Here is a 25,338-nt window from a genome sequence, read left to right on the forward strand (position 1 = left end):
TACCTCGAACTGACGATACAGTGAACAAAATTGCTCAGTACTACGTGTTTAGCACAATTGATCTGCAGAGTGCCTATCATCAAGTCCCTATAAGGAATGAAGATAAACCATACACAGCGTTTCAGGCTAGTGATGGCCTGTATCAGTTTACCAGAGTCCCTTTTGGAGTCACCAATGGGGTAGCCTGCTTCCAACGAATTATGGATTCACTCATTCAGGAAGAGCAACTCATGGGAACTTACGCGTATTTAGATAATGTTACCATTTGTGGCAAGACCCAGGAGGAACATGATGCAAACCTTGATAAGTTTTTGGAAGCCGCCAAGAAGAAAAATATCAGTTACAATGAGGAAAAGTGCACTTTTTCAACTAAAAGGCTTAGCATCCTTGGTTATGTAGTGGAAGGAGGTTCAATATTCCCAGACCCTGAACGACTACGACCTCTACGGGAACTTCCAATGCCTCAAGACAAAAAGTCACTCCGAAGAACTCTTGGTCTCTTTGCTTATTACTCACAATGGATCTACAACTATTCAAGTAAAGTCCGCCCATTGAGTGCTACCACATTTCCTGTGACAAAGGAAGCAGAAGCCGCTTTCCGTACGCTCAAACAGGACATTGAAAACTCAGTAGTTCAAGCCATTGATGAGTCCCTACCATTCGAAGTGGAAACGGATGCATCTGACATTGCCATTGCTGCAGTCTTATCTCAGGCAGGACGACCAGTAGCCTTCTTTTCGAGAACTTTTCAAGGATCAGAGAAATGTTATGCTGCTGTAGAAAAGGAAGCCCAGGCCATCATAGAAGCAGTTCGCCACTGGAGGCATTATTTAACTGGTAGACATTTCACCATAAGGACTGACCAACGGTCCGTGATGTATATGTTCGACAAGAGGCACAAAAGTAGGATAAAGAATGACAAGATATTACGCTGGAGGATGGAACTATCGTGTTATGACTTTGATATTCTGTACCGACCGGGTCAAGAGAACATCTCACCTGATGCATTCTCTAGGTCCCACTGTGGAGCAGCATGTCATGATTTGCAATCACTCTCATCTCTCCACAAGGCTTTGTGTCACCCAGGAGTTACACGCCTGTACCATTTTGTCAAATCAAAGAACATGCCCTACTCAGTGGAAGATGTGCGACAAGTGATCAGAGCATGCAGAGTATGTGCAGAGTGCAAGCCAAACTTTCATCAGCCAGAGAAGACTCATCTCATAAAATCCACCCAGCCTTTCGAAAGATTGAATATAGATTTCAAAGGACCTCTACCAAGCACAAATCAGAATAGGTATTTCCTTAACATAGTAGATGAATATTCAAGGTTTCCCTTTGTATTCCCCTGTGCAAATATGGCTGCTTCAACTGTTATTAGTTGTCTTTCACAGTTGTTCTCTATTTTTGGTATGCCAGCTTATATCCATTCAGACAGGGGATCCTCGTTCATGAGTAACGAACTTCAGGAGTTTTTGGCTAGCAAAGGTATTGCCTGCAGCAGAACAACAAGCTACAACCCTCAAGGCAATGGTCAAGTGGAGCGGTTCAATGGTACTATATGGAAGGCAGTTACAATGACATTAAAGTCGCGCAATCTACCTGTTCAACACTGGCAAACTGTCCTACCGGATGCTCTTCACTCTATTAGATCACTGCTGTGCACAGCTACTAATGCAACCCCTCATGAAAGACTCCTCAACTATTCACGTCGTTCCTCTACGGGAGCCTCCGTGCCCACTTGGTTATGTCATCCTGGACCCGTTCTCCTGAAGAGTCACCGTAGGATGAACAAGACGGATCCTTTAGTGGAAGAGGTAGAGCTCCTGCAAGCTAATCCACATTACGCCCACATTCGCTACCAAAATGGTGAAGAGACTACAGTATCTACAAGACATTTAGCCCCAGTTGAAATCCCTATTAGTGTGGAATCTCTAGATACACCAATAGATGTGAAAGATGCTTCGTTTTCTCCTGGAAAGCCCCTTGAGACTACCCCTATGGAAATAGAGGATTCTGCTCCAGCAGTTAATCAAACCCCGCTGGAAAATATCGAACCTGGTGAAGAGGCTCAAGGGCTACGAAGGTCGGGACGTGTACGTCGCCCACCTAACAGTTTGGGAGATTACTGTCTCTGATATTTTAGAAGGGGGAGATTGTAGTGATACTGGTCCTGTGAGGAGCAGCAGCAGGATAATACTGCACCACCTCTAGGGGCCCTTAACAACAACAACAGTTTGGTGTGGTCATGGGCACCAACACATGGTGTGTGATTCTCTCATACTTTATACATTTATCAGCGATGCAGATTACATGGTGAGTTTAAATATATGGCCTGTAGTTATAACTTTTCTCTTGACATATGCAAGACATCACCATCCCTGTAGAAGCCATTATTAGATGTACTAGTCATTATATTTTGTTGTTGCAGAAGTACTATGAAGATTCTATGTTCAATAAAGCCTAGAGATAAGGCCTGTGTTTCTATCACAACAATAGCCTAGAAAGTGAAGTAGTGGAGGCAGGAACCATACATAGTTTTAAGGCGAGGTATGATAAAGCTCATGGAGCAGGGAGAGAGAGGACCTAGTACCAATCAGTGAAGAGGCGGGGTCAGGAGCTATGAATCGACCCCTGCAACCACAAATAGGTGAGTACAGGACCGGTGCTGTTTCTGATATTTGTGAACGACATGACGGAAGGAATAGACTCCGAAGTGTCCATGTTTGCAGATGACGTGAAGTTGCTGAGAAGAATTCAGTCGGACGAAAATCAGGCAGAACTACAGAGGGATCTGGACAGACTGCTGGCCTGGTCCAGAAACTGGCTCCTGGAGTTCAACCCCACCAAGTGCAAAGTCATGAAGACTGGAGAAGGGTAAAGAAGACCACAGATGGAGTACAGTCTAGGGGGCCAGAGCCTACAAACATCACTCAAGGAAAAGGATCTTGGTGTGAGTATAACACCACACACATCTGAGGTGCACGTCAACCAAATAACTGCTGCAGCGTACGGGCGCCTGGCAAACCTAAGAACAGCATTTTCCAACATCTGAATAAGGAGTCATTCAGGACTCTGTACACTGTACGTTAGGCCCACATTGGAATATGCAGCGCCAGTTTAGAATCTTCACCTATCCAAGCATGTAAGTAAACTAGAGAAAGTGCAAAGGTTTACAACAAGAGTAGTCCTGGAGCTAAGGGGTATGTCCTACGAGGAAAGGATAAGGGAAATCGACATGACACTGGAAGACAGAAGAGTTAGGGGGTATATGATAACGACATATAAAATACTGAGAGGTATAGACAAAGTGGACAGAGACAGGATGTTCCAGAGATGGGACACAGCAACGAGGGGTCACAGTTGGAAGCTGAAGACTCGGATGAATCACAGGGATGTTAGGAAGTATTTCTTCAGTCACAAAGTAGTCAGGAAGTGGAATAGCCTGGGTAGTGATGTAGTGGAGGCAGGATCCCTATATAGCTTTAAGAAGACGTATGATAAAGCTCACGGAGCGGGAAGAGTGACCGGGTAGCGGCCAGGTGAAGAGACGGGGCCAGGAACTGTGAATCGACCCCCGCAATCACAACTAGGTGAGTACACACGTGGTAATGCTTTATTTACAGCTAGCAAAGTCAGGATATTTCTCCAGAATGGATAAAATACTTTGCCATTTTTTGAACATTTCTGAGTGAGTTGTCTCTAAATTCATTAATTTTATCGCACTCTAGTACATAATGACGCAGGGTGTGACGCACTCCAGTACATAATGACACAGGGTGTGACGCACTCCAGTACATAATAACGCAGGGTGTGACGCACTCCAGTACATAATGACGCAGGGTGTGACAATAGTTCATCTGGCAAAGTTTACATTTCGTTTGGTCTACATCTGGTGGTGGTGATTTAACCTGCCAAAGATACTTGTAACCCAGCCGGAGCCGGGCAGTAGTGACATCCAAGAGTCTGCTTATTTTGTTGGATGCACCATAGACATGTGGCTCCTCCTGCATGATGGAATGATGATAGATAAGAACATAAGAACATAAGAACGAAGGAACACTGCAGAAGGCCTACTGGCCCATGCGAGGCAGGTCCAAGTCTCCTACCGGCTTAAGCCAATGCACCCAACCTAGTCAGGTCAGGTCACATTGACTTAAGGGAGGAACACGGCAACCGACCTGGTAGCACAAGCTATCAGGTCTAACTCACACCCACCCACATCCACTCATGTATTTATCCAACCTATTTTTAAAGCTACACAACGTTCTGGCCTCTATAACGGTACTTGGGAGTTTGTTCCACTCATCCACAACTCTATTACCAAACCAGTACTTTCCTATATCCTTCCTGAATCTGAATTTTTCCAACTTAAAACCATTGCTGCGAGTCCTGTCTAGGCTAGATATTTTCAGCACACTATTTACATCCCCTTTATTTATTCCTGTCTTCCATTTATACACCTCAATCATATCCCCCCTAATTCTACGTCTTTCTAGAGAGTGCAGATTCAGGGCCCTTAGTCTATCCTCATAGGGAAGGTTTCTGATACATGGGATCAACTTTGTCATCCTCCTTTGTACATTTTCCAGAGAATTTATATCCATTCTGTAATAAGGTGACCAAAACTGTGCAGCATAATCTAAATGAGGCCTAACCAAGGATGTATAGAGTTGAAGAACAACCTGAGGACTCCTATTATTTATGCTTCTTGATATGAAGCCAAGGATGGACTGACTTGTGTTAATCTCCCTAAGTCTTAAGTCAATAAAGATTGTAATCTACCCCGTCTTTGAAAGCATACAGCTTAGCCAATTTATCAGTTCTATCATGCATCCGAAGACCAGTGTGAGATGGAATCCACAGCATGTGCACTCTTGACTCCACTGTCCACAATCCTACCATACCTGTGTCTGGCTTCTGACACAAGCATGCCACAATTTATACTTAATGAGTTGAGAGCATTTATGGATGACAGAGAATCAGTTACAATTAAAGTGTCAACCGTAGATACATGGACGCATTTGAGTGCAAGGAGTATGGCAAACAGTTCTGTCTGAAGGGTAGAGGCCCAGTTATTGATGGCTACTTGGTAGCCCCCGCACCAAAGAAAAGTAATGGTGTATAAAGCCCTGATCAGATCTAAGTTAGATTAATGTAGAATTCACCCAGCGATATTACAGACGTTGGATGTAGTTCTCCGATAATATTTGCTTCTTCTTCTTGGCCCCTCAAGGGTGGTTCCTTGACGTTGGTGAGGGGTCTTCATCTAGGGAATTGCATCTGTGCTCCGGTTCTCTGAATTGAGCCTGAATGCCTTCCATCCCCCCTACATGCGCTGTATAATCTTACGGGTTTAGCGCTTCCCTGTGATTGTAATAATTCTTCTTGGGTTTGTAAGGGCCACTGACAGCCTGGGCCTTATCGAGCCCTGATTCCCGATGTAAGCTTATTTAGGTACAGGAGGACATAACTGCAATTATTATGTATAATTTAACATATTTGTAAATTACCTAGGAAACTCAAAAATGTTTGGTGGACCCCATACATAATGACACAAGGTGTGACAATAGTCCATCTGGCAAAGTTTACATTTAGTTTGGTCTACATCTGGTGGTGGTGATTTAACCTGCCAAAGATACTTGTAACCCAGCCAGAACCGGGCGGTAGTGACATCCAAGAGTCTGCTTATTTTGTTGGATGCACCATAGATATGTGGCTCCTCCTGCATGATAGAATGATGATAGATGGACTGACTTGTATTAATCTCCCTGAGTCTTAAGTCAATAAAGTTCAATTGAAGTTCTTTTCGTATTATTATTCTCAAACTGCTAACTGACAACCCAAGATTGTAATTTACCCCTCTTTGAAAGCTTAGCCAATTTATCATTTCTATCATGCATCTGAAGACCAATGTGAGATGGAATCCACAGCATTTGCACTCTGACTCCACTGTTCACAATCTTACCATACCTGTGTCTGGCTTCTGACACAAGCATGCCACAATTTATACTTAATGAGTTGAGAGCATTTATGGATGACAGAGAATCAGTTACAATTAAAGTATCAACCTTAGATACATTTGAGTTCAAAGAGTATGGCAAACAGTTCTGTTTGAAGGGTAGAGGCCCAGTTATTGATGCGTGCTCCAATTTCTTTATGAGAGCCATCACTCTGTGTGACAACAGCAGCACTACCAGCTGCACCAGTGGACTGGTGAACAGAACCATCAACGTAAATAATTTGTGAAAGAGTGTTCTGTGTGACTAAGTTATCAATACAGCTTAAGGCATCATGTTTGGTTTCAAGACGAAGCTTTGGTTGTGATTTAAGAAGAGTTTTGGGGGGAAATGGAGGAATGGTAGTTTGGAATGGGGCATGTCCAAACAAAAAATAAATAAATAGATAAATAAATGGACTTCCGGGAGGCAGGACTCAACTGCAAGTAAGTTAGTAAGTTTTTAGGTTTATTTAGGTACAGGTATACATAAGTATAACGATCATACATAGTAAAATATGTGTAAATTACCTAAGATAACCCTCCCCTCTCCCCCAGAAAAAGTCAAATAAGGTGACTTATTTCCGCCAGCTCCATGTAAGTTTTAGTCACCCTTATAACACCAACAACAACAACAAGTTCACACTACTTCATTGATCTTACAAGGTAAGTTATGTACATCTTAAGTTAACTTATAACCCAGTAAAGCCAAACATTGTGACTTATTTACCATGGAATGTCTCCCTCTCTACTTTGACCATCAGAAATAAATACTTATTTCTTATTGGTATATGATTGTTCTTGTCTTTAATTAAGTTTATTTAGGTACAGGTATACATAAGTACATTTTTCTTACATAGTTAAACATGTGTGTAAATTACCCACCAACATAACCCAAAAAAGTCAGTCAAAGTGACTTATTTCCATTGGGGCCCCTGTGATATTGGGGCCCCTGTGATATTGGGGCCCCTGTGATATTGGGACCCCTGTGATATCTTATTGGGGCCCCTGTGATATCTTATTGGGGCCCCTGTGATATTGGGGCCGGCCCCTGTGATATCTTATTGGGGCCCCTGTGATATCTTATTGGGACCCCTGTGATATCTTATTGGGGCCCCTGTGATATTGAGACCCCTGTGATATCTTATTGGGGCTCCTGTGATATTGGGGCCCCTGTGATATTGGGGCCCCTGTGATATTGGGGCCCCTGTGATATTGGGGCCCCTGTGATATCTTATTGGGGCCCCTGTGATATCTTATTTATTTTTTTCTTACTGGTTGGGGTCATGAAGAATTATATATTACTTTATTAACTCCTGTATCTTTATGTGACCCGTGGACTGGTTGGCAACGCTCTCGCATCACACACTGAGTGTCTGGGGTTCAATCCCTGGCAAGGGTGGAAACATTGGGTGTGTCACCTTACACTTGCTGTCACTGTTCACCTAGCAGTAAGTCGGTAAATGAGTGTTAGTGGAATGGTGTGGGTGGCATCCTGGGGGACAAGATTGAAGGACTACAATAGAAACCAGACAGACAGTCCCTCGATGACGCACTGACTTTCTAGGGTTATCCTGGGTGGCTAAGACTTCATACCCTGGGTGGCTAACACTTCATACCCTGGGTGGCTAACACTTCATAACCTGGGTGGCTAACACTCCACTGTGGGTTATCCTGGGTGGCTAAAACTCCCTACCCTGGATTATTGTGGGTGGCTAACACTCCCTACCCTGGATTATTGTGGGTGGCTAACACTCCCTACTCTGGATTATCGTGGGTGGCTAACACTCCCTACCCTGGATTATCGTGGGTGGCTAACACTTCCTACCCTGGATTATTGTGGGTGGCTAACACTCCCTACCCTGGATTATCGTGGGTGGCTAACACTCCTTACCCTGGGTTGTCCTGGGTGGCTAACATTCCTTACCCTGGGTTGTTCTGGGTGGCTAACCTTCCTTACCCTGGATTATCATGGGTGGCTAAAACTCCCTACTCTGGATTATCGTGGGTGACTAACACTCCCTACCTTGGATTATCGTGGGTGGCTAACACTCCCTACCCTGGATTATCGTGGGTGGCTAACACTCCCTACCCTGGATTATCGTGGGTGGCTAACACTCCCTACCCTGGATTATCGTGGGTGGCTAACACTCCCTACCCTGGATTATCGTGGGTGGCTAACACTTCCTACCCTGGATTATTTTGGGTGGCTAACACTCCCTATAGGTAGTAGGTTGGTAGACAGCAACCGCCCAGGGAAGTACTACCGTCCTGCCAGATGACTGTGAAACAAAAACCTGTAACTGTTTTGCATGATGGTAGGATTGCTGGTTTCTTTTTCTGTCTCATAAACACGCTAGATAAGAGATAAGATAAGATAAGATTTCGTTCGGATTTTTAACCCCGGAGGGTTAGCCACCCAGGATAACCCAAGAAAGTCAGTGCGTCATCGAGGACTGTCTAACTTATTTCCATTGGGGTCCTTAATCTTGTCCCCCAGGATGCGACCCACACCAGTCGACTAACACCCAGGTACCTATTTGCTGCTAGGTGAACAGGACAATAGGTGTAAGGAAACGTGTCGGAATTTCCACCCGCCGGGAATCGAACCCGGGCCCTCCGTGTGTGAAGCGGGAGCTTTAGCCACCAGACCACCGGGCCACCAACAGGGACATCTTGCTTCTCCTACTTACACTTTGGTCACACTTCACAGACATGCACATGCATATATATATACATACATCTAGGTTTTTCTCCTTTTTCTAAATAGCTCTTGTTCTTTTTATTTCTTCTATTGTCCATGGGGAAGTGGAAAAGAATCTTTCCTCCGTAAGCCATGCGTGTCGTATGAGGCGACTGAAATGCCGGGAGCAATGGGCTAGTAACCCCTTCTCCTGTATACATTTACTAAAAAAGAGAAGAAGAAAAACTTTATAAAACTGGGATGCTTAAATGTGCGTGGATGTAGTGCGGATGACAAGAAACAGATGATTGCTGATGTTATGAATGAAAAGAAGTTGGATGTCCTGGCTCTAAGCGAAACAAAGCTGAAGGGGGTAGGAGAGTTTCAGTGGGGGGAAATAAATGGGATTAAATCTGGAGTATCTGAGAGAGTTAGAGCAAAGGAAGGTGTAGCAGTAATGTTAAATGATCAGTTATGGAAGGAGAAAAGAGAATATGAATGTGTAAATTCAAGAATTATGTGGATTAAAGTAAAGGTTGGATGCGAGAAGTGGGTCATAATAAGCGTGTATGCACCTGGAGAAGAGAGGAATGCAGAGGAGAGAGAGAGATTTTGGGAGATGTTAAGTGAATGTATAGGAGCCTTTGAACCAAGTGAGAGAGTAATTGTGGTAGGGGACCTGAATGCTAAAGTAGGAGAAACTTTTAGAGAGGGTGTGGTAGGTAAGTTTGGGGTGCCAGGTGTAAATGATAATGGGAGCCCTTTGATTGAACTTTGTATAGAAAGGGGTTTAGTTATAGGTAATACATATTTTAAGAAAAAGAGGATAAATAAGTATACACGATATGATGTAGGGCGAAATGACAGTAGTTTGTTGGATTATGTATTGGTAGATAAAAGACTGTTGAGTAGACTTCAGGATGTACATGTTTATAGAGGGGCCACAGATATATCAGATCACTTTCTAGTTGTAGCTTCACTGAGAGTAAAAGGTAGATGGGATACAAGGAGAATAGAAGCATCAGGGAAGAGAGAGGTGAAGGTTTATAAACTAAAAGAGGAGGCAGTTAGGGTAAGATATAAACAGCTATTGGAGGATAGATGGGCTAATGAGAGCATAGGCAATGGGGTCGAAGAGGTATGGGGTAGGTTTAAAAATGTAGTGTTAGAGTGTTCAGCAGAAGTTTGTGGTTACAGGAAAGTGGGTGCAGGAGGGAAGAGGAGCGATTGGTGGAATGATGATGTAAGGAGAGTAGTAAGGGAGAAAAAGTTAGCATATGAGAAGTTTTTACAAAGTAGAAGTGATGCAAGGAGGGAAGAGTATATGGAGAAAAAGAGAGAGGTTAAGAGAGTGGTGAAGCAATGTAAAAAGAGAGCAAATGAGAGAGTGGGTGAGATGTTATCAACAAATTTTGTTGAAAATAAGAAAAAGTTTTGGAGTGAGATTAACAAGTTAAGAAAGCCTAGAGAACAAATGGATTTGTCAGTTAAAAATAGGAGAGGAGAGTTATTAAATGGAGAGTTAGAGGTATTGGGAAGATGGAGGGAATATTTTGAGGAATTGTTAAATGTTGATGAAGATAGGGAAGCTGTGATTTCGTGTATAGGGCAAGGAGGAATAACATCTTGTAGGAGTGAGGAAGAGCCAGTTGTGAGTGTGGGGGAAGTTCGTGAGGCAGTAGGTAAAATGAAAGGGGGTAAGGCAGCCGGGATTGATGGGATAAAGATAGAAATGTTAAAAGCAGGTGGGGATATAGTTTTGGAGTGGTTGGTGCAATTATTTAATAAATGTATGGAAGAGGGTAAGGTACCTAGGGATTGGCAGAGAGCATGCATAGTTCCTTTGTATAAAGGCAAAGGGGATAAAAGAGAGTGCAAAAATTATAGGGGGATAAGTCTGTTGAGTGTACCTGGTAAAGTGTATGGTAGAGTTATAATTGAAAGAATTAAGAGTAAGACTGAGAATAGGATAGCAGATGAACAAGGAGGCTTTAGGAAAGGTAGGGGGTGTGTGGACCAGGTGTTTACAGTGAAACATATAAGTGAACAGTATTTAGATAAGGCTAAAGAGGTCTTTGTGGCATTTATGGATTTGGAAAAGGCATATGACAGGGTGGATAGGGGGGCAATGTGGCAGATGTTGCAAGTGTATGGTGTAGGAGGTAGGTTACTGAAAGCAGTGAAGAGTTTTTACGAGGATAGTGAGGCTCAAGTTAGAGTATGTAGGAAAGAGGGAAATTTTTTTCCCAGTAAAAGTAGGCCTTAGACAAGGATGTGTGATGTCACCGTGGTTGTTTAATATATTTATAGATGGGGTTGTAAGAGAAGTAAATGCGAGGGTCTTGGCAAGAGGCGTGGAGTTAAAAGATAAAGAATCACACACAAATTGGGAGTTGTCACAGCTGCTCTTTGCTGATGACACTGTGCTCTTGGGAGATTCTGAAGAGAAGCTGCAGAGAGTGGTGGATGAATTTGGTAGGGTGTGCAAAAGAAGAAAATTAAAGGTGAATACAGGAAAGAGTAAGGTTATGAGGATAACAAAAAGATTAGATGATGAAAGATTGAATATCAGATTGGAGGGAGAGAGTATGGAGGAGGTGAACGTATTCAGATATTTGGGAGTGGACGTGTCAGCGGATGGGTCTATGAAAGATGAGGTGAATCATAGAATTGATGAGGGAAAAAGAGTGAGTGGTGCACTTAGGAGTCTGTGGAGACAAAGAACTTTGTCCTTGGAGGCAAAGAGGGGAATGTATGAGAGTATAGTTTTACCAACGCTCTTATATGGGTGTAAAGCGTGGGTGATGAATGTTGCAGCGAGGAGAAGGCTGGAGGCAGTGGAGATGTCATGTCTGAGGGCAATGTGTGGTGTGAATATAATGCAGAGAATTCGTAGTTTGGAAGTTAGGAGGAGGTGCGGGATTACCAAAACTGTTGTCCAGAGGGCTGAGGAAGGGTTGTTGAGGTGGTTCGGACATGTAGAGAGAATGGAGCGAAACAGAATGACTTCAAGAGTGTATCAGTCTGTAGTGGAAGGAAGGCGGGGTAGGGGTCGGCCTAGGAAGGGTTGGAGGGAGGGGGTAAAGGAGGTTTTGTGTGCGAGGGGCTTGGACTTCCAGCAGGCATGCGTGAGCGTGTTTGATAGGAGTGAATGGAGACAAATGGTTTTTAATACTTGATGTGCTGTTGGAGTGTGAGCAAAGTAACATTTATGAAGGGATTCAGGGAAACCGGCAGGGCGGACTTGAGTCCTGGAGATGGGAAGTACAGTGCCTGCACTCTGAAGGAGGGGTGTTAATGTTGCAGTTTAAAAACTGTAGTGTAAAGCACCCTTCTGGCAAGACAGTGATGGAGTGAATGATGGTGAAAGTTTTTCTTTTTCGGGCCACCCTGCCTTGGTGGGAATCGGCCAGTGTGATAATAAAATAAAAAAAAAAACACTCCCTACCCTGGATTATCGTGGGTGGCTAACACTCCTTACCCTGGGTTGTCCTGGGTGGCTAACATTCCTTACCCTGGGTTGTCCTGGTTGGCTAACCTTCCCTACCCTGGGTTATCCTGGGTGGCTAACACTCCCTACCCTGGGTTATCCTGGGTGGCTAGCACTCCCTACCCTGGGTTATCCTGGGTGGCTAGCACTCCCTACCCTGGGTTATCCTGAGTTATAAACCCTGCCTACCTTGGATTATCCTCACTAAACCAACACCACAACAGTGACAACACATCCATGTATACAATATAATTACCCTGATGAAAGTAAGTCATAGTTACTTTGTTGGATTATCCTAAGTTAAATACATAACTATCTTGAGAGTGTGTCTACAATATATGTATGCCTCCAGAACTATTGCACAATCTTATACTTCTACTACTTGTGAAATATTTCAGATTTTTATATTTTCTTATCAAAATCATCTATAGGTTATGTGCCTACATTGCAATACATAATGGTCTAAATCCCTACTAGTTTTTTCAGACACCAAAAGATCAGAAATTATTCTTTGCTTTAAGTTAATTATTCTGTATTTATGTGCATCTTAATGTACTTCTGTACTTATGTACATCTTAATAAATCTTCACATTAACAGATGGCATCATCAATGCAGCGCTTATGCCGCTATGGGATTCGACTCTTACCTGCAGTTTCAACCTCCAGCCAGTATTTATCTCGAAGTTTTGGAGTCTCCAGCATAAAGAATGCTTCCACATATAAAGCAGCTGTATTACAGGAGTTTGGACAAGATCTGGTCATGCAGGATTTAAAAAGAAAAGCAATAAAACAGGGGCAAGTAAGTTGGTATCACTGACCACTGCACGTATAACATTCACCAGTGTAATGTGTCATATGTTGCACTGTATATACATGTTCTCATGTCCTCCAAGATAAATTCATTCAGGATAAAATTCTACCGAGACGATAAAGTGCATACTGTACCCCACTTTTCAGTTTGCTATTTGTATGATACCTCTTTTGGTTTGCTTTATATTTATGACAATACTGTAACTGTAGTGTTTGCGTGTGTGTCACACCAATCTATGATGTGATTTAATAAGGAGGGGTCATGGCACTGAGAATTATAACATTGCTGTAGGTGTAATATCTTCTGATTATTCTGTTCTTGAGAGAATGTACTGAGTTTTTCCTGCCATACTGTCAGTGCTCTGATATGGTAACTCAGACCTCCTCTCTGACAGTCCCCCCTTTAGTGCAAATACTTTTTACTTCTTTTAATTGAAACTGATCTTTTACATCAACTGTGACTTTATCCTTTACCCTTGGAGTTACCTTTAATAAGTCTACTTGTTTTACTCTGTTCTCAGTCTTCTCTTACAATATATCACTGAATGACACACAAACAGGCTTTCTACTTACCATGAATATGATAAGAATGACAATAATGTAAAAAATAATAATCATCTTCATACATATGAGGGAAAGGCAGCAAGTTTCTGTAATCACATTGTAAAGATTTACATTATAATTGAAAACAAATGTCATGAAGTGAGAGTACTTTAATTCAAGAACATTGACCTCAGATTATGTACATTACCAGTAGATACTCAAGTACTGTACTTGTATGTATTGTTTTTCCAATAGACTATTACAAGAGGTAAACATGGTGAAAATTAAACATTTGCACAGATGAAGTTAAAATGCATTTTTACTTTTGCAATATGTAAATTGTGACTTTGCAGTGTATTTTCATGTGCTATTTGTGCTTGTATTCTAGTTTTCCTGGTCTCATTTTATAGAATGGAAGACATATTATGGAAATTGAGATGATTTTGATTGGTTTCCCAATGAAAAGTACCTTGAAATTGAGCTCAAAGTAGCAGAAATGTTCGATTTTTGCCAAAGTTCAAAGGTAAGCAAATCATGCCACGCGTCCAATGCACATCAACTGGTGAGTGTAATATTCTTTCACAAGTGCCCTGATATTATTTATACCATTACTACACGAATGCGGTAGTCTGCATAACATAAATCTTCTATTTTTTGTGAGTATAAAAATTCAAAGTGGAAAGCAAAAGAAATGTAACAGAGGCCTGGGGATATGAGTAATGAACAGAGGAAATGTTATTTTAGTGCCAGAAATGTCTGTCTTGTTTATTCTGGACCCTATTTGGAAATTGGCATCTTTTGAAATTTATGTGAAATTGGCAAAATTGCCAATTTCTGACCACGTTATTGGATAGTGGAAATCGGTAAATGGGTGGTTTCTTGTACTTATTTGATAGAAAAAATGGAGTTCTAGCAAAATAGGTATGATTTTGGTTAACTGGTACAGTGGAATTGGCCGAAAATAGTGCTCAAAGTGGGCGATATCGCCGATACGTAAACATCGTCGAGACCGCTAACTTCGCGAGAGCATAACTCCATAAGTTTTCCATCAAATTTCATACTTTTGGTGTCATTATGATCGGGAAAAGATTCTTTATCATTTCATAAGATTTTTTTTTTTTTTTTTTTTTTTTTTTTTTTTTTTTTTTTTTTTTTTTTTTTCGAAAAATTTCCGACCCTGAGAACAAGTTTAGGAGAGGCCCTGCTGACCCTGAAGGGGTTAAGCATTCTGGCATGTGAATTGCTCTCTGCTGGTTATTGGATTGTAGGGTGGCCATAATGGAACATTGAAACATTGTTTTTCATGCGAGAATTTCTAAGTGTTGCATCCAATTAGCTTCAACTCTTCAACTCTAAACTTGATAATGCAACTTTTGTACAGCTTGAAGCTTACTGTGCTGGTGCTCTTTGATTTACAATGGGGATATGCTCAGATGAACCTGTCGTAAGTCGAAAATATCGTAAATCAAATATGAATATATGCTAAATAAATAAATATATAACTACATGCACTCTCCTGCCTCGGTAGGGTACAGCCAGTTTGTTGAAAGAAGATATAACTACTCTCACTGAATAAATAGATAAATAATTACAATTATTACTATAGCTGACTAAATACAGTATAAAATACAGTACTAACAATATAAAAAGTAAAGTAAAACATGAAATACCAAAATAAAACAATAAAATAAAGTCATTACAAAAATGTTATATTGATATTCAGTAGTAAAGTTCGACTTACGACCATTTCGACTTACGACCGGTTTCTCGGAACCGAACTCGGTCGTAAGTCGGATGGTAGGTGTACAAGTATTGAAAAGTAAATAAATGAGTACAAGTAACGGACTTGTTGCCTACATGCTGGGTAATTATGTTAAGTTTCATCTCCAAAGTAGTGTGTTGTTAGGTAAGACACATATGCAACAGTTAGGTATCTTTATTTAGAAACGTTTCGCCTACACAGTAGGCTTCTTCAGTCGAGTACAGAAAAGTTGATAGAAGCAGAAGATACTTGAAGACGATGTAATCAGTCCATCACCCTTGAAGTTTTGAGGTGGTCAGTCCCTCAGTCTGGAGAAGAGTATTGTTCCATAGTCTGAAACAATATGGAGTTGAAGTGACAGGATGGAGCCTATATACCGCCAGGAGGTGAGATGTAGGCCACTAGTAGAGGTAAGAATGTTGTCGTTGGAAGGTCAGGTCCCTCTCAAATCCAGCCATTCTCACTAGTAGAAGTTGACAAAGTTGATTTCAGGTCTGTACCAAGATACCCTTGTGTTGCAGTGTCTGACAGAGTGAACATTAAAATGGTATAAAATACCGACAGGTTGTTAGGTAAGACACACTGTACTCGACTGAAGAAGCCTACTGTGTAGGCGAAACATTTCGAAATAAAGATACCTAACTGTAGTTAGGTAGTAGGTTGGTAGACAGCAACCACCCAGGGAAGTACTACCGTCCTGCCAGATGACTGTGAAACAAAAACCTGTAACTGTTTTGCATGATGGTAGGATTGCTGGTTTCTTTTTCTGTCTCATAAACACGCTAAGATAACAGGGATATCTTGCTACTCCTACTTACACTTTGGTCACACTTCACAGACACGCACATGCATATATATATATACATACATCTAGGTTTTTCTCCTTTTTCTAAATAGCTCTTGTTCTTTTTTATTTCTTCTATTGTCCATGGGGAAGTGGAAAAGAATCTTTCCTCCGTAAGCCATGCGTGTCGTATGAGGCGACTAAAATGCCGGGAGCAATGGGCTAGTAACCCCTTCTCCTGTATACAATTACTAAAAAAGAGAAGAAGAAAAACTTTATAAAACTGGGTTGCTTAAATGTGCGTGGATGTAGTGCGGATGACAAGAAACAGATGATTGCTGATGTTATGAATGAAAAGAAGTTGGATGTCCTGGCCCTAAGCGAAACAAAGCTGAAGGGGGTAGGAGAGTTTCAGTGGGGGGAAATAATTTTTTTTTTTATTATCACACCGGCCGATTCCCACCAAGGCAGGGTGGCCCGAAAAAGAAAAACTTTCACCATCATTCACTCCATCACTGTCTTGCCAGAAGGGTGCTTTACACTACAGTTTTTAAACTGCAACATTAACACCCCTCCTTCAGAGTGCAGGCACTGTACTTCCCATCTCCAGGACTCAAGTCCGGCCTGCCGGTTTCCCTGAATCCCTTCATAAATGTTACTTTGCTCATACTCCAACAGCACGTCAAGTATTAAAAACCATTTGTCTCCATTCACTCCTATCAAACACGCTCACGCATGCCTGCTGGAAGTCCAAGCCCCTCGCACACAAAACCTCCTTTACCCCCTCCCTCCAACCCTTCCTAGGCCGACCCCTACCCCTCCTTCCTTCCACTACAGACTGATACACTCTTGAAGTCATTCTGTTTCGCTCCATTCTCTCTACATGTCCGAACCACCTCAACAACCCTTCCTCAGCCCTCTGGACAACAGTTTTGGTAATCCCGCACCTCCTCCTAACTTCCAAACTACGAATTCTCTGCATTATATTCACACCACACATTGCCCTCAGACATGACATCTCCACTGCCTCCAGCCTTCTCCTCGCTGCAACATTCATCACCCACTGAGTTAGAGTTAGAGCAAAGGAAGGGGTAGCAGTAATGTTAAATGATCAGTTATGGAGGGAGAAAAGAGAATATGAATGTGTAAATTCAAGAATTATGTGGATTAAAGTAAAGGTTGGATGCGAGAAGTGGGTCATAATAAGCGTGTATGCACCTGGAGAAGAGAGGAATGCAGAGGAGAGAGAGAGATTTTGGGAGATGTTAAGTGAATGTATAGGAGCCTTTGAACCAAGTGAGAGAGTAATTGTGGTAGGGGACTTGAATGCTAAAGTAGGAGAAACTTTTAGAGAGGGTGTGGTAGGTAAGTTTGGGGTGCCAGGTGTAAATGATAATGGGAGCCCTTTGATTGAACTTTGTATAGAAAGGGGTTTAGTTATAGGTAATACATATTTTAAGAAAAAGAGGATAAATAAGTATACACGATATGATGTAGGGCGAAATGACAGTAGTTTGTTGGATTATGTATTGGTAGATAAAAGACTGTTGAGTAGACTTCAGGATGTACATGTTTATAGAGGGGCCACAGATATATCAGATCACTTTCTAGTTGTAGCTACACTGAGAGTAAAAGGTAGATGGGATACAAGGAGAATAGAAGCATCAGGGAAGAGAGAGGTGAAGGTTTATAAACTAAAAGAGGAGGCAGTTAGGGTAAGATATAAACAGCTATTGGAGGATAGATGGGCTAATGAGAGCATAGGCAATGGGGTCGAAGAGGTATGGGGTAGGTTTAAAAATGTAGTGTTAGAGTGTTCAGCAGAAGTTTGTGGTTACAGGAAAGTGGGTGCAGGAGGGAAGAGGAGCGATTGGTGGAATGATGATGTAAAGAGAGTAGTAAGGGAGAAAAAGTTAGCATATGAGAAGTTTTTACAAAGTAGAAGTGATGCAAGGAGGGAAGAGTATATGGAGAAAAAGAGAGAAGTTAAGAGAGTGGTGAAGCAATGTAAAAAGAGAGCAAATGAGAGAGTGGGTGAGATGTTATCAACAAATTTTGTTGAAAATAAGAAAAAGTTTTGGAGTGAGATTAACAAGTTAAGAAAGCCTAGAGAACAAATGGATTTGTCAGTTAAAAATAGGAGAGGAGAGTTATTAAATGGAGAGTTAGAGGTATTGGGAAGATGGAAGGAATATTTTGAGGAATTGTTAAATGTTGATGAAGATAGGGAAGCTGTGATTTCGTGTATAGGGCAAGGAGGAATAACATCTTGTAGGAGTGAGGAAGAGCCAGTTGTGAGTGTGGGGGAAGTTCGTGAGGCAGTAGGTAAAATGAAAGGGGGTAAGGCAGCCGGGATTGATGGGATAAAGATAGAAATGTTAAAAGCAGGTGGGGATATAGTTTTGGAGTGGTTGGTGCAATTATTTAATAAATGTATGGAAGAGGGTAAGGTACCTAGGGATTGGCAGAGAGCATGCATAGTTCCTTTGTATAAAGGCAAAGGGGATAAAAGAGAGTGCAAAAATTATAGGGGGATAAGTCTGTTGAGTGTACCTGGTAAAGTGTATGGTAGAGTTATAATTGAAAGAATTAAGAGTAAGACGGAGAATAGGATAGCAGATGAACAAGGAGGCTTTAGGAAAGGTAGGGGGTGTGTGGACCAGGTGTTTACAGTGAAACATATAAGTGAACAGTATTTAGATAAGGCTAAAGAGGTCTTTGTGGCATTTATGGATTTGGAAAAGGCGTATGACAGGGTGGATAGGGGGGCAATGTGGCAGATGTTGCAAGTGTATGGTGTAGGAGGTAGGTTACTGAAAGCAGTGAAGAGTTTTTACGAGGATAGTGAGGCTCAAGTTAGAGTATGTAGGAAAGAGGGAAATTTTTTCCCAGTAAAAGTAGGCCTTAGACAAGGATGTGTGATGTCACCGTGGTTGTTTAATATATTTATAGATGGGGTTGTAAGAGAAGTAAATGCGAGGGTCTTGGCAAGAGGCGTGGAGTTAAAAGATAAAGAATCACACACAAAGTGGGAGTTGTCACAGCTGCTCTTTGCTGATGACACTGTGCTCTTGGGAGATTCTGAAGAGAAGTTGCAGAGATTGGTGGATGAATTTGGTAGGGTGTGCAAAAGAAGAAAATTAAAGGTGAATACAGGAAAGAGTAAGGTTATGAGGATAACAAAAAGATTAGGTGATGAAAGATTGAATATCAGATTGGAGGGAGAGAGTATGGAGGAGGTGAACGTATTCAGATATTTGGGAGTGGACGTGTCAGCGGATGGGTCTATGAAAGATGAGGTGAATCATAGAATTGATGAGGGAAAAAGAGTGAGTGGTGCACTTAGGAGTCTGTGGAGACAAAGAACTTTGTCCTTGGAGGCAAAGAGGGGAATGTATGAGAGTATAGTTTTACCAACGCTCTTATATGGGTGTGAAGCGTGGGTGATGAATGTTGCAGCGAGGAGAAGGCTGGAGGCAGTGGAGATGTCATGTCTGAGGGCAATGTGTGGTGTGAATATAATGCAGAGAATTCGTAGTTTGGAAGTTAGGAGGAGGTGCGGGATTACCAAAACTGTTGTCCAGAGGGCTGAGGAAGGGTTGTTGAGGTGGTTCGGACATGTAGAGAGAATGGAGCGAAACAGAATGACTTCAAGAGTGTATCAGTCTGTAGTGGAAGGAAGGCGGGGTAGGGGTCGGCCTAGGAAGGGTTGGAGGGAGGGGGTAAAGGAGGTTTTGTGTGCGAGGGGCTTGGACTTCCAGCAGGCATGCGTGAGCGTGTTTGATAGGAGTGAATGGAGACAAATGGTTTTTAATACTTGACGTGCTGTTGGAGTGTGAGCAAAGTAACATTTATGAAGGGATTCAGGGAAACCGGCAGGCCGGACTTGAGTCCTGGAGATGGGAAGTACAGTGCCTGCACTCTGAAGGAGGGGTGTTAATGTTGCAGTTTAAAAACTGTAGTGTAAAGCACCCTTCTGGCAAGACAGTGATGGAGTGAATGATGGTGAAAGTTTTTCTTTTTCGGGCCACCCTGCCTTGGTGGGAATCGGCCTGTGTGATAATAAATAAATAAAGATAACTGTTGCATATGTGTCTTACCTAACAACCTGTCGGTATTTTATACCATTTTAATGTTCATCTCCAAAGTAATTGCCTCTGCACCATTGTAAAGTCAAAATATCATAAGTCAAGAAGCCCCTGTACTTGTGTATATTTGAATGTTGGTCTCTTTGGAAGGCTTGAATTAGATATGGACTGTGTGTCCTAACTGACCATTTTTACTGAAGAAATTTACTAGTTTAATTGAAGAAATTTGGATATTAGTTTTCATATGATGACTTAAGAATGCCTCTTGTGATTCCCTTTAGTCTTCACCACTGATATACTCCATTACGAACGTGTGCTGCATTTCGCACTATTCCAGTTGCATTCATTGAGGTACAGGAGATGGGTTATGCAGTACAGGGATACCTTTCTCAGATTGCACAGTGAGAGAAATAAATCTGATTATTGTAGTTGTTTCTGATATTGCCCTTGTTTTTATTGTTTTTCTGTCCTTGAAGTTTTTTTTACTCTTGTTTTGTTACTGTTTTTTTTTGTTGTTTTTATTATGGTTGCTGTTCCAGTATTGTGTAAATGTAGACAAATTCATGCTTTCACAAAACATATTTTTCCTCTGCACAGGTTAGAGTTGCAGTTCACAGCTGCGGTGTTAATGCCTCTGACCTGCTAATGATGGAGAATAAGTAAGTTTACCCCATATACATTTTTTATGAAATGAAAGGTACTGTACCTAATAATTAAGCATCCTTACTTGTAGACACAAGTAAAAATACCCAGATGTTGCACACATGTCTGATTCAGTACCCTTGTTATGCTTGAGCATCATGTATACTTGTATTCCTCACGACTCCTCTTGGACCGTTTGTTCTAGAATACATGGCTGGAGACATGTATCCTACCCTGGCTGTTCTTATTTAGAATCTTATTCCAGTGGTATCTTCAAAACACTTACATTAGCTTTAGTACACCAGACATAAGTTCTTCTCCAGTATTACTAATAATAATGATCTTTATTTCTACAAGTACATGATGCAACTTATACAGCCCATAGCTGACATCAGAGACATACTTCTATACAGAAAGCCCCTGGTTATGCAGAGCATATCTAGGAAATTAAGTTAATTTTGTCCCCAGAATGCGACCCACACCAGGTACCTGTTAACCGCTAGGTGAACAGGAGCAGCAGGTGTCATAGGAAACATGCCCAGTGTTTCCACCCTTACCGGGATTGAACCACAGACACCCAATGTGTGAGATGAGTGCGCTACCAACCAAGTGCACAGCTTTGTTACCATTTATTAAACATACAAACATCAATTATTATCATTAATTTCTAGTAAATCCTTTTATTTTGTACTTACTATTCCACCAGAGTCTACACTGGCATTCTTAGTAGTATTTTTTTTTCAACACACCGACTGTCTTCCACCAAGGCAGGGTGAGCCGAAAAAACTTTCACCATCATTCACACTATCATTATCTTGCCAGAGGCATGCAGATGCGACAGTTTAGATGTCCCTCTAAACAGCAGATATTCCAAACCCACTGCACTTCCACCCTCCAGGACTCAAGAAGGGGTTACTAGTCTCTTGTTCCTGGCATTTTAGTCACCTCTTACAGCATACATAGCTTAGGAGGAAGAATTCTCCACTTCCCCATGGAGCTTTTTAATAGTTATTCCTAGGACTTAGGATGGGTTTCCCTGATCCTCATGGGTCAGTTCAGGGATGTATATGCTGGGTGTCAGTCAATAAGATTCACACTTATACTTAGGTTAAAGTGTTACTGCATCTGGGCCTCTGATCTACAATTGCAGCAATTGCAGTATTAAAACCAATATCCAGGTGTACTGTATCTAGGTAAACCAGTGGGGTATCTGCAGAAATCTAGGTCACATAGGTCTCTAGATCCTCTCATTGGTGGTGTTTCATGTGTGCTTGGGGAGGGGGTGATGGAATGAACTATGCGCAGTTGCATAATTAAGGTATATAGTGCCAAAAAGTTAATGAATTAGGCAGGTGAAACACCTAGACATCCTTATTTGAGAGTTTTCACCCACCAGGGGCATGGCTCTATCTATCTAATATGAAGACATGGGAATGGAGATTTTTATAGTGGAACTAGTAGAGAAAGTGGAACAATGCAGAAGTGGCAGATATAGTCTTATGTGAGCAGGGCCCACTAGAAGAAGTGGATCAGGCCCATAAGATGGAATAGCAGTTGACTTGTAGAGATATCCTCTATTTTTTTTTCTACAAGGATGCTGGTGGCCAATCATGTAGAAAGTTTTGTCAGATATGAAGACTGTGTGGTATAAGTAGAATGTTAAGATACTCTCTGTACCAGGGTTGCATGGTGCTGTCTGACATCTTTCAACAAGACTGACCACTGCCTTCCTTGTGGGACACTAGAGAATGTCTCTACACCTCTCGTTATTAAATCTCTGGTCCAGCTTATGAGTCTTACCTACTTCTACTAGTGGACCCCACCTACATGTGACTGTATACTACTGCTGCATCACTCCACTTCTCTCCCTGGTGCCACTACAAAAGTCTCCATTCTCATGTCCCCATATGAGACTGATGAAACCCCAGTGGGCAAAATGTTTCCCAAATGAAGATACTTAGGTGTTGTACACATCTTATACACATGGTTGCTTGTAGGCTGTTGCAAGTTAATGTGCTTGTTATTAATTCAGTGTTCAAAGTCTTTCTGTCTCTCAAAAGGGTAACCTTGGTTGATCTCTTTAACCAGGTGGGGAGGCTCTCAATAAGAGATTCTTTGCTGTTGCATCTGAGCAGATGAGATTTTAGCAGTTCACTCAAAACCATTGGGACCTCTCTGACATGACCCTTAGGAATTTAGTGCTGCCCCTTGAATATAATAATAATAATAACAACAATAATAATAATAATAATAATAATGATGATGAAAGTTTTTCTTTTTCGGACCACCCTACCTTGGTAGGATACATACCAACTGTCTCACTGAGGCAAGGTGACCTAGAAAGAAAAATAATAATAATATTAATATTATTATTAATATTAATATAATAATACAGTGGACCCCCGCTTAACGATCACCTCCCAATGCGACCAATTATGTAAGTGTATTTATGTAAGTGCTTTTGTACGTGTATGTTTGGGGGTCTGAAATGGACTAATCTACTTCACAATATTCCTTATGGGAACAAATTCGGTCAGTACTGGCACCTGAACATACTTCTGGAATGAAAAAATATCGTTAACCGGGGATCCACTGTATTAACCCTTAAACGGTCCAAACGTATATATACGTTCACTCACGTAGCGCCCCAAATTTTTTGAGGAAAAAAGAAATCTTTTCTTTTAAAAGGAAAAAAGAGCATATGGTACCCAGGCATCCCCAATTATTTTAATATGGAACACAGTGAGTGAACCCACCCATTCTCTCATGTCTAGGTGACTCAGGCTTATTGTGGCAATGTTGAATGAATGACAAAGAAAACGTATATATACGTTTGGGGCGCTACGTGCGTGAACGTATATATACGTTTGGACCGTTTTAAGGGTTAATATTATTATTAATATTAATATAATAATAATATTAATACAGTGGACCCCCGGTTAACGATATTTTTTCACTCCAGAAGTATGTTCAGGTGCCAGTACTGACCGAATTTGTTCCCATAAGTAATATTGTGAAGTAGATTAGTCCATTTCAGACCCCCAAACATACACGTACAAACGCACTTACATAAATACACTTACATAATTGGTCGTATTCGGAGGTGATCGTTATGCGGGGGTCCACTGTATTATTATTAATATTAATATAATAATAATATTAAAAAACAGTGATAATGTGCGAGTGTGGTGAAAGTGTTGAATGATGATGAAAGTATTTTCTTTTTGGGGATTTTCTTTCTTTTTTGGGTCACCCTGCCTCGGTGGGAGACGGCCGACTTGTTGAAAAAAAAAAAAAAATTAATATTATTATTAATATTAATATAATAATAATATTAATATTATTATTAATATAAATATAATAATATTAATACAGTGGACCCCCGCATAACGATTACCTCCGAATGCGACCAATTATGTAAGTGTATTTATGTAAGTGCGTTTGTACATGTATGTTTGGGGGTCTGAAATGGACTAATCTACTTCACAATATTTCTTATGGGAACAAATTCGGTTAGTACTGGCACCTGAACATACTTCTGGAGTGAAAAAATATCGTTAACCGGGGGTCCACTGTATTATTATTAATATAAATATAATAATAATAATATTAATACAGGAACGCCTTGCTTTACAGTGCTTCACTTTACGGCATTTTGCTAATGCAACAGTTATCAATTATACCCAGTTTTAATTTATTTGGACTTCGTGCATTAAATACATTCACTACTTACTATAAGCTGAGGATGAAAATATTTTATGGTAAGTAATGGGTGTACTGTAAATGCATTTTTTGGCCTATCTCTTTTGCTCACTTAATATGTGATAGTGTAAACATGTTATCCAACTTTTATATGCATTTGAAAGTGAAAAAATTATGTTTCAATTTACAGCAATTTTTACTTTACAGCAGTAGCCCGAAACCTAACCTGCTTTATAAGTGGGACCCACCTGTACCTAACAATTCTTGCCTATGTGACCTGGACTCTGGATTTTAGGTCTCATTCAAAAGTTGTCTCCATGGCTTTCTAAATCGTAATAGCACTGTTGCAAACAAATCACAGAATGGATGGTGTTTGATTCAGTGGCAAGTGAGTCCTAAAATTCACTTGCCATTGATTCAAACCTCAACCATTCTGTGATTATTTGTCTGCATGTCTTTGTGTGTGTCATAGTTCTAGTAAGCCATCAGGGCCTCATTGATGGTTTGCAAGAATGAAAAATGTATTTTTGCTTTCCCATATGTTAAGACCCAGAGCTGTAGTATAGTGTACCTAACAAAAAATGGACATGCTAGAAAAATAGTCCATTGACAAGCTACAAAACAGTTCCCAGAGCTAAAAAAAAAAAAAAAATTATGAAGGAAGCCTGAAAGCATGGGACATGTCTTATTGTGTTGTTAGGAGGAAGAGATAAGACATGATAATCACATTTAACACATGATTATAAAAGTCTCTTGAAAGAACTGATAGGGAAGATGTCTTAATGCCATCAATAGGTAGAACAATAGGCCATAACTATAAACTTAAAAAGTGATGA

At 41.1% G+C, this 25,338-nt stretch overlaps 1 protein-coding gene across 5 annotated transcripts in view; it reads left to right on the forward strand.

Annotated features, from left to right (window-relative positions):
• Positions 1–25,338, forward strand: part of LOC128690643 (quinone oxidoreductase-like protein 2 homolog) — a 172,183-nt gene that overhangs the window by 98,916 nt on the left and 47,929 nt on the right. For 2 of the 5 annotated variants that reach the window (XM_070089597.1, XM_070089600.1), the window contains exons 1-3: positions 6,527–6,664; positions 12,770–12,970; positions 20,756–20,817. In XM_070089597.1, the coding sequence (XP_069945698.1) occupies positions 12,770–12,970; positions 20,756–20,817 (263 nt within the window). In that variant the 5' untranslated portion in view covers positions 6,527–6,664. Of the gene's footprint in view, positions 1–5,982; positions 6,235–6,291; positions 6,446–6,526; positions 6,665–12,769; positions 12,971–20,755; positions 20,818–25,338 lie in introns of those variants that run through there. The other 3 variants (XM_070089596.1, XM_070089598.1, XM_070089599.1) reach the window with 3 other exon arrangements.

Source organism: Cherax quadricarinatus, chromosome 29, assembly GCF_038502225.1.
Source record: "Cherax quadricarinatus isolate ZL_2023a chromosome 29, ASM3850222v1, whole genome shotgun sequence".
In the NCBI taxonomy this organism is placed as follows: Eukaryota; Metazoa; Arthropoda; class Malacostraca; order Decapoda; family Parastacidae; genus Cherax; species Cherax quadricarinatus.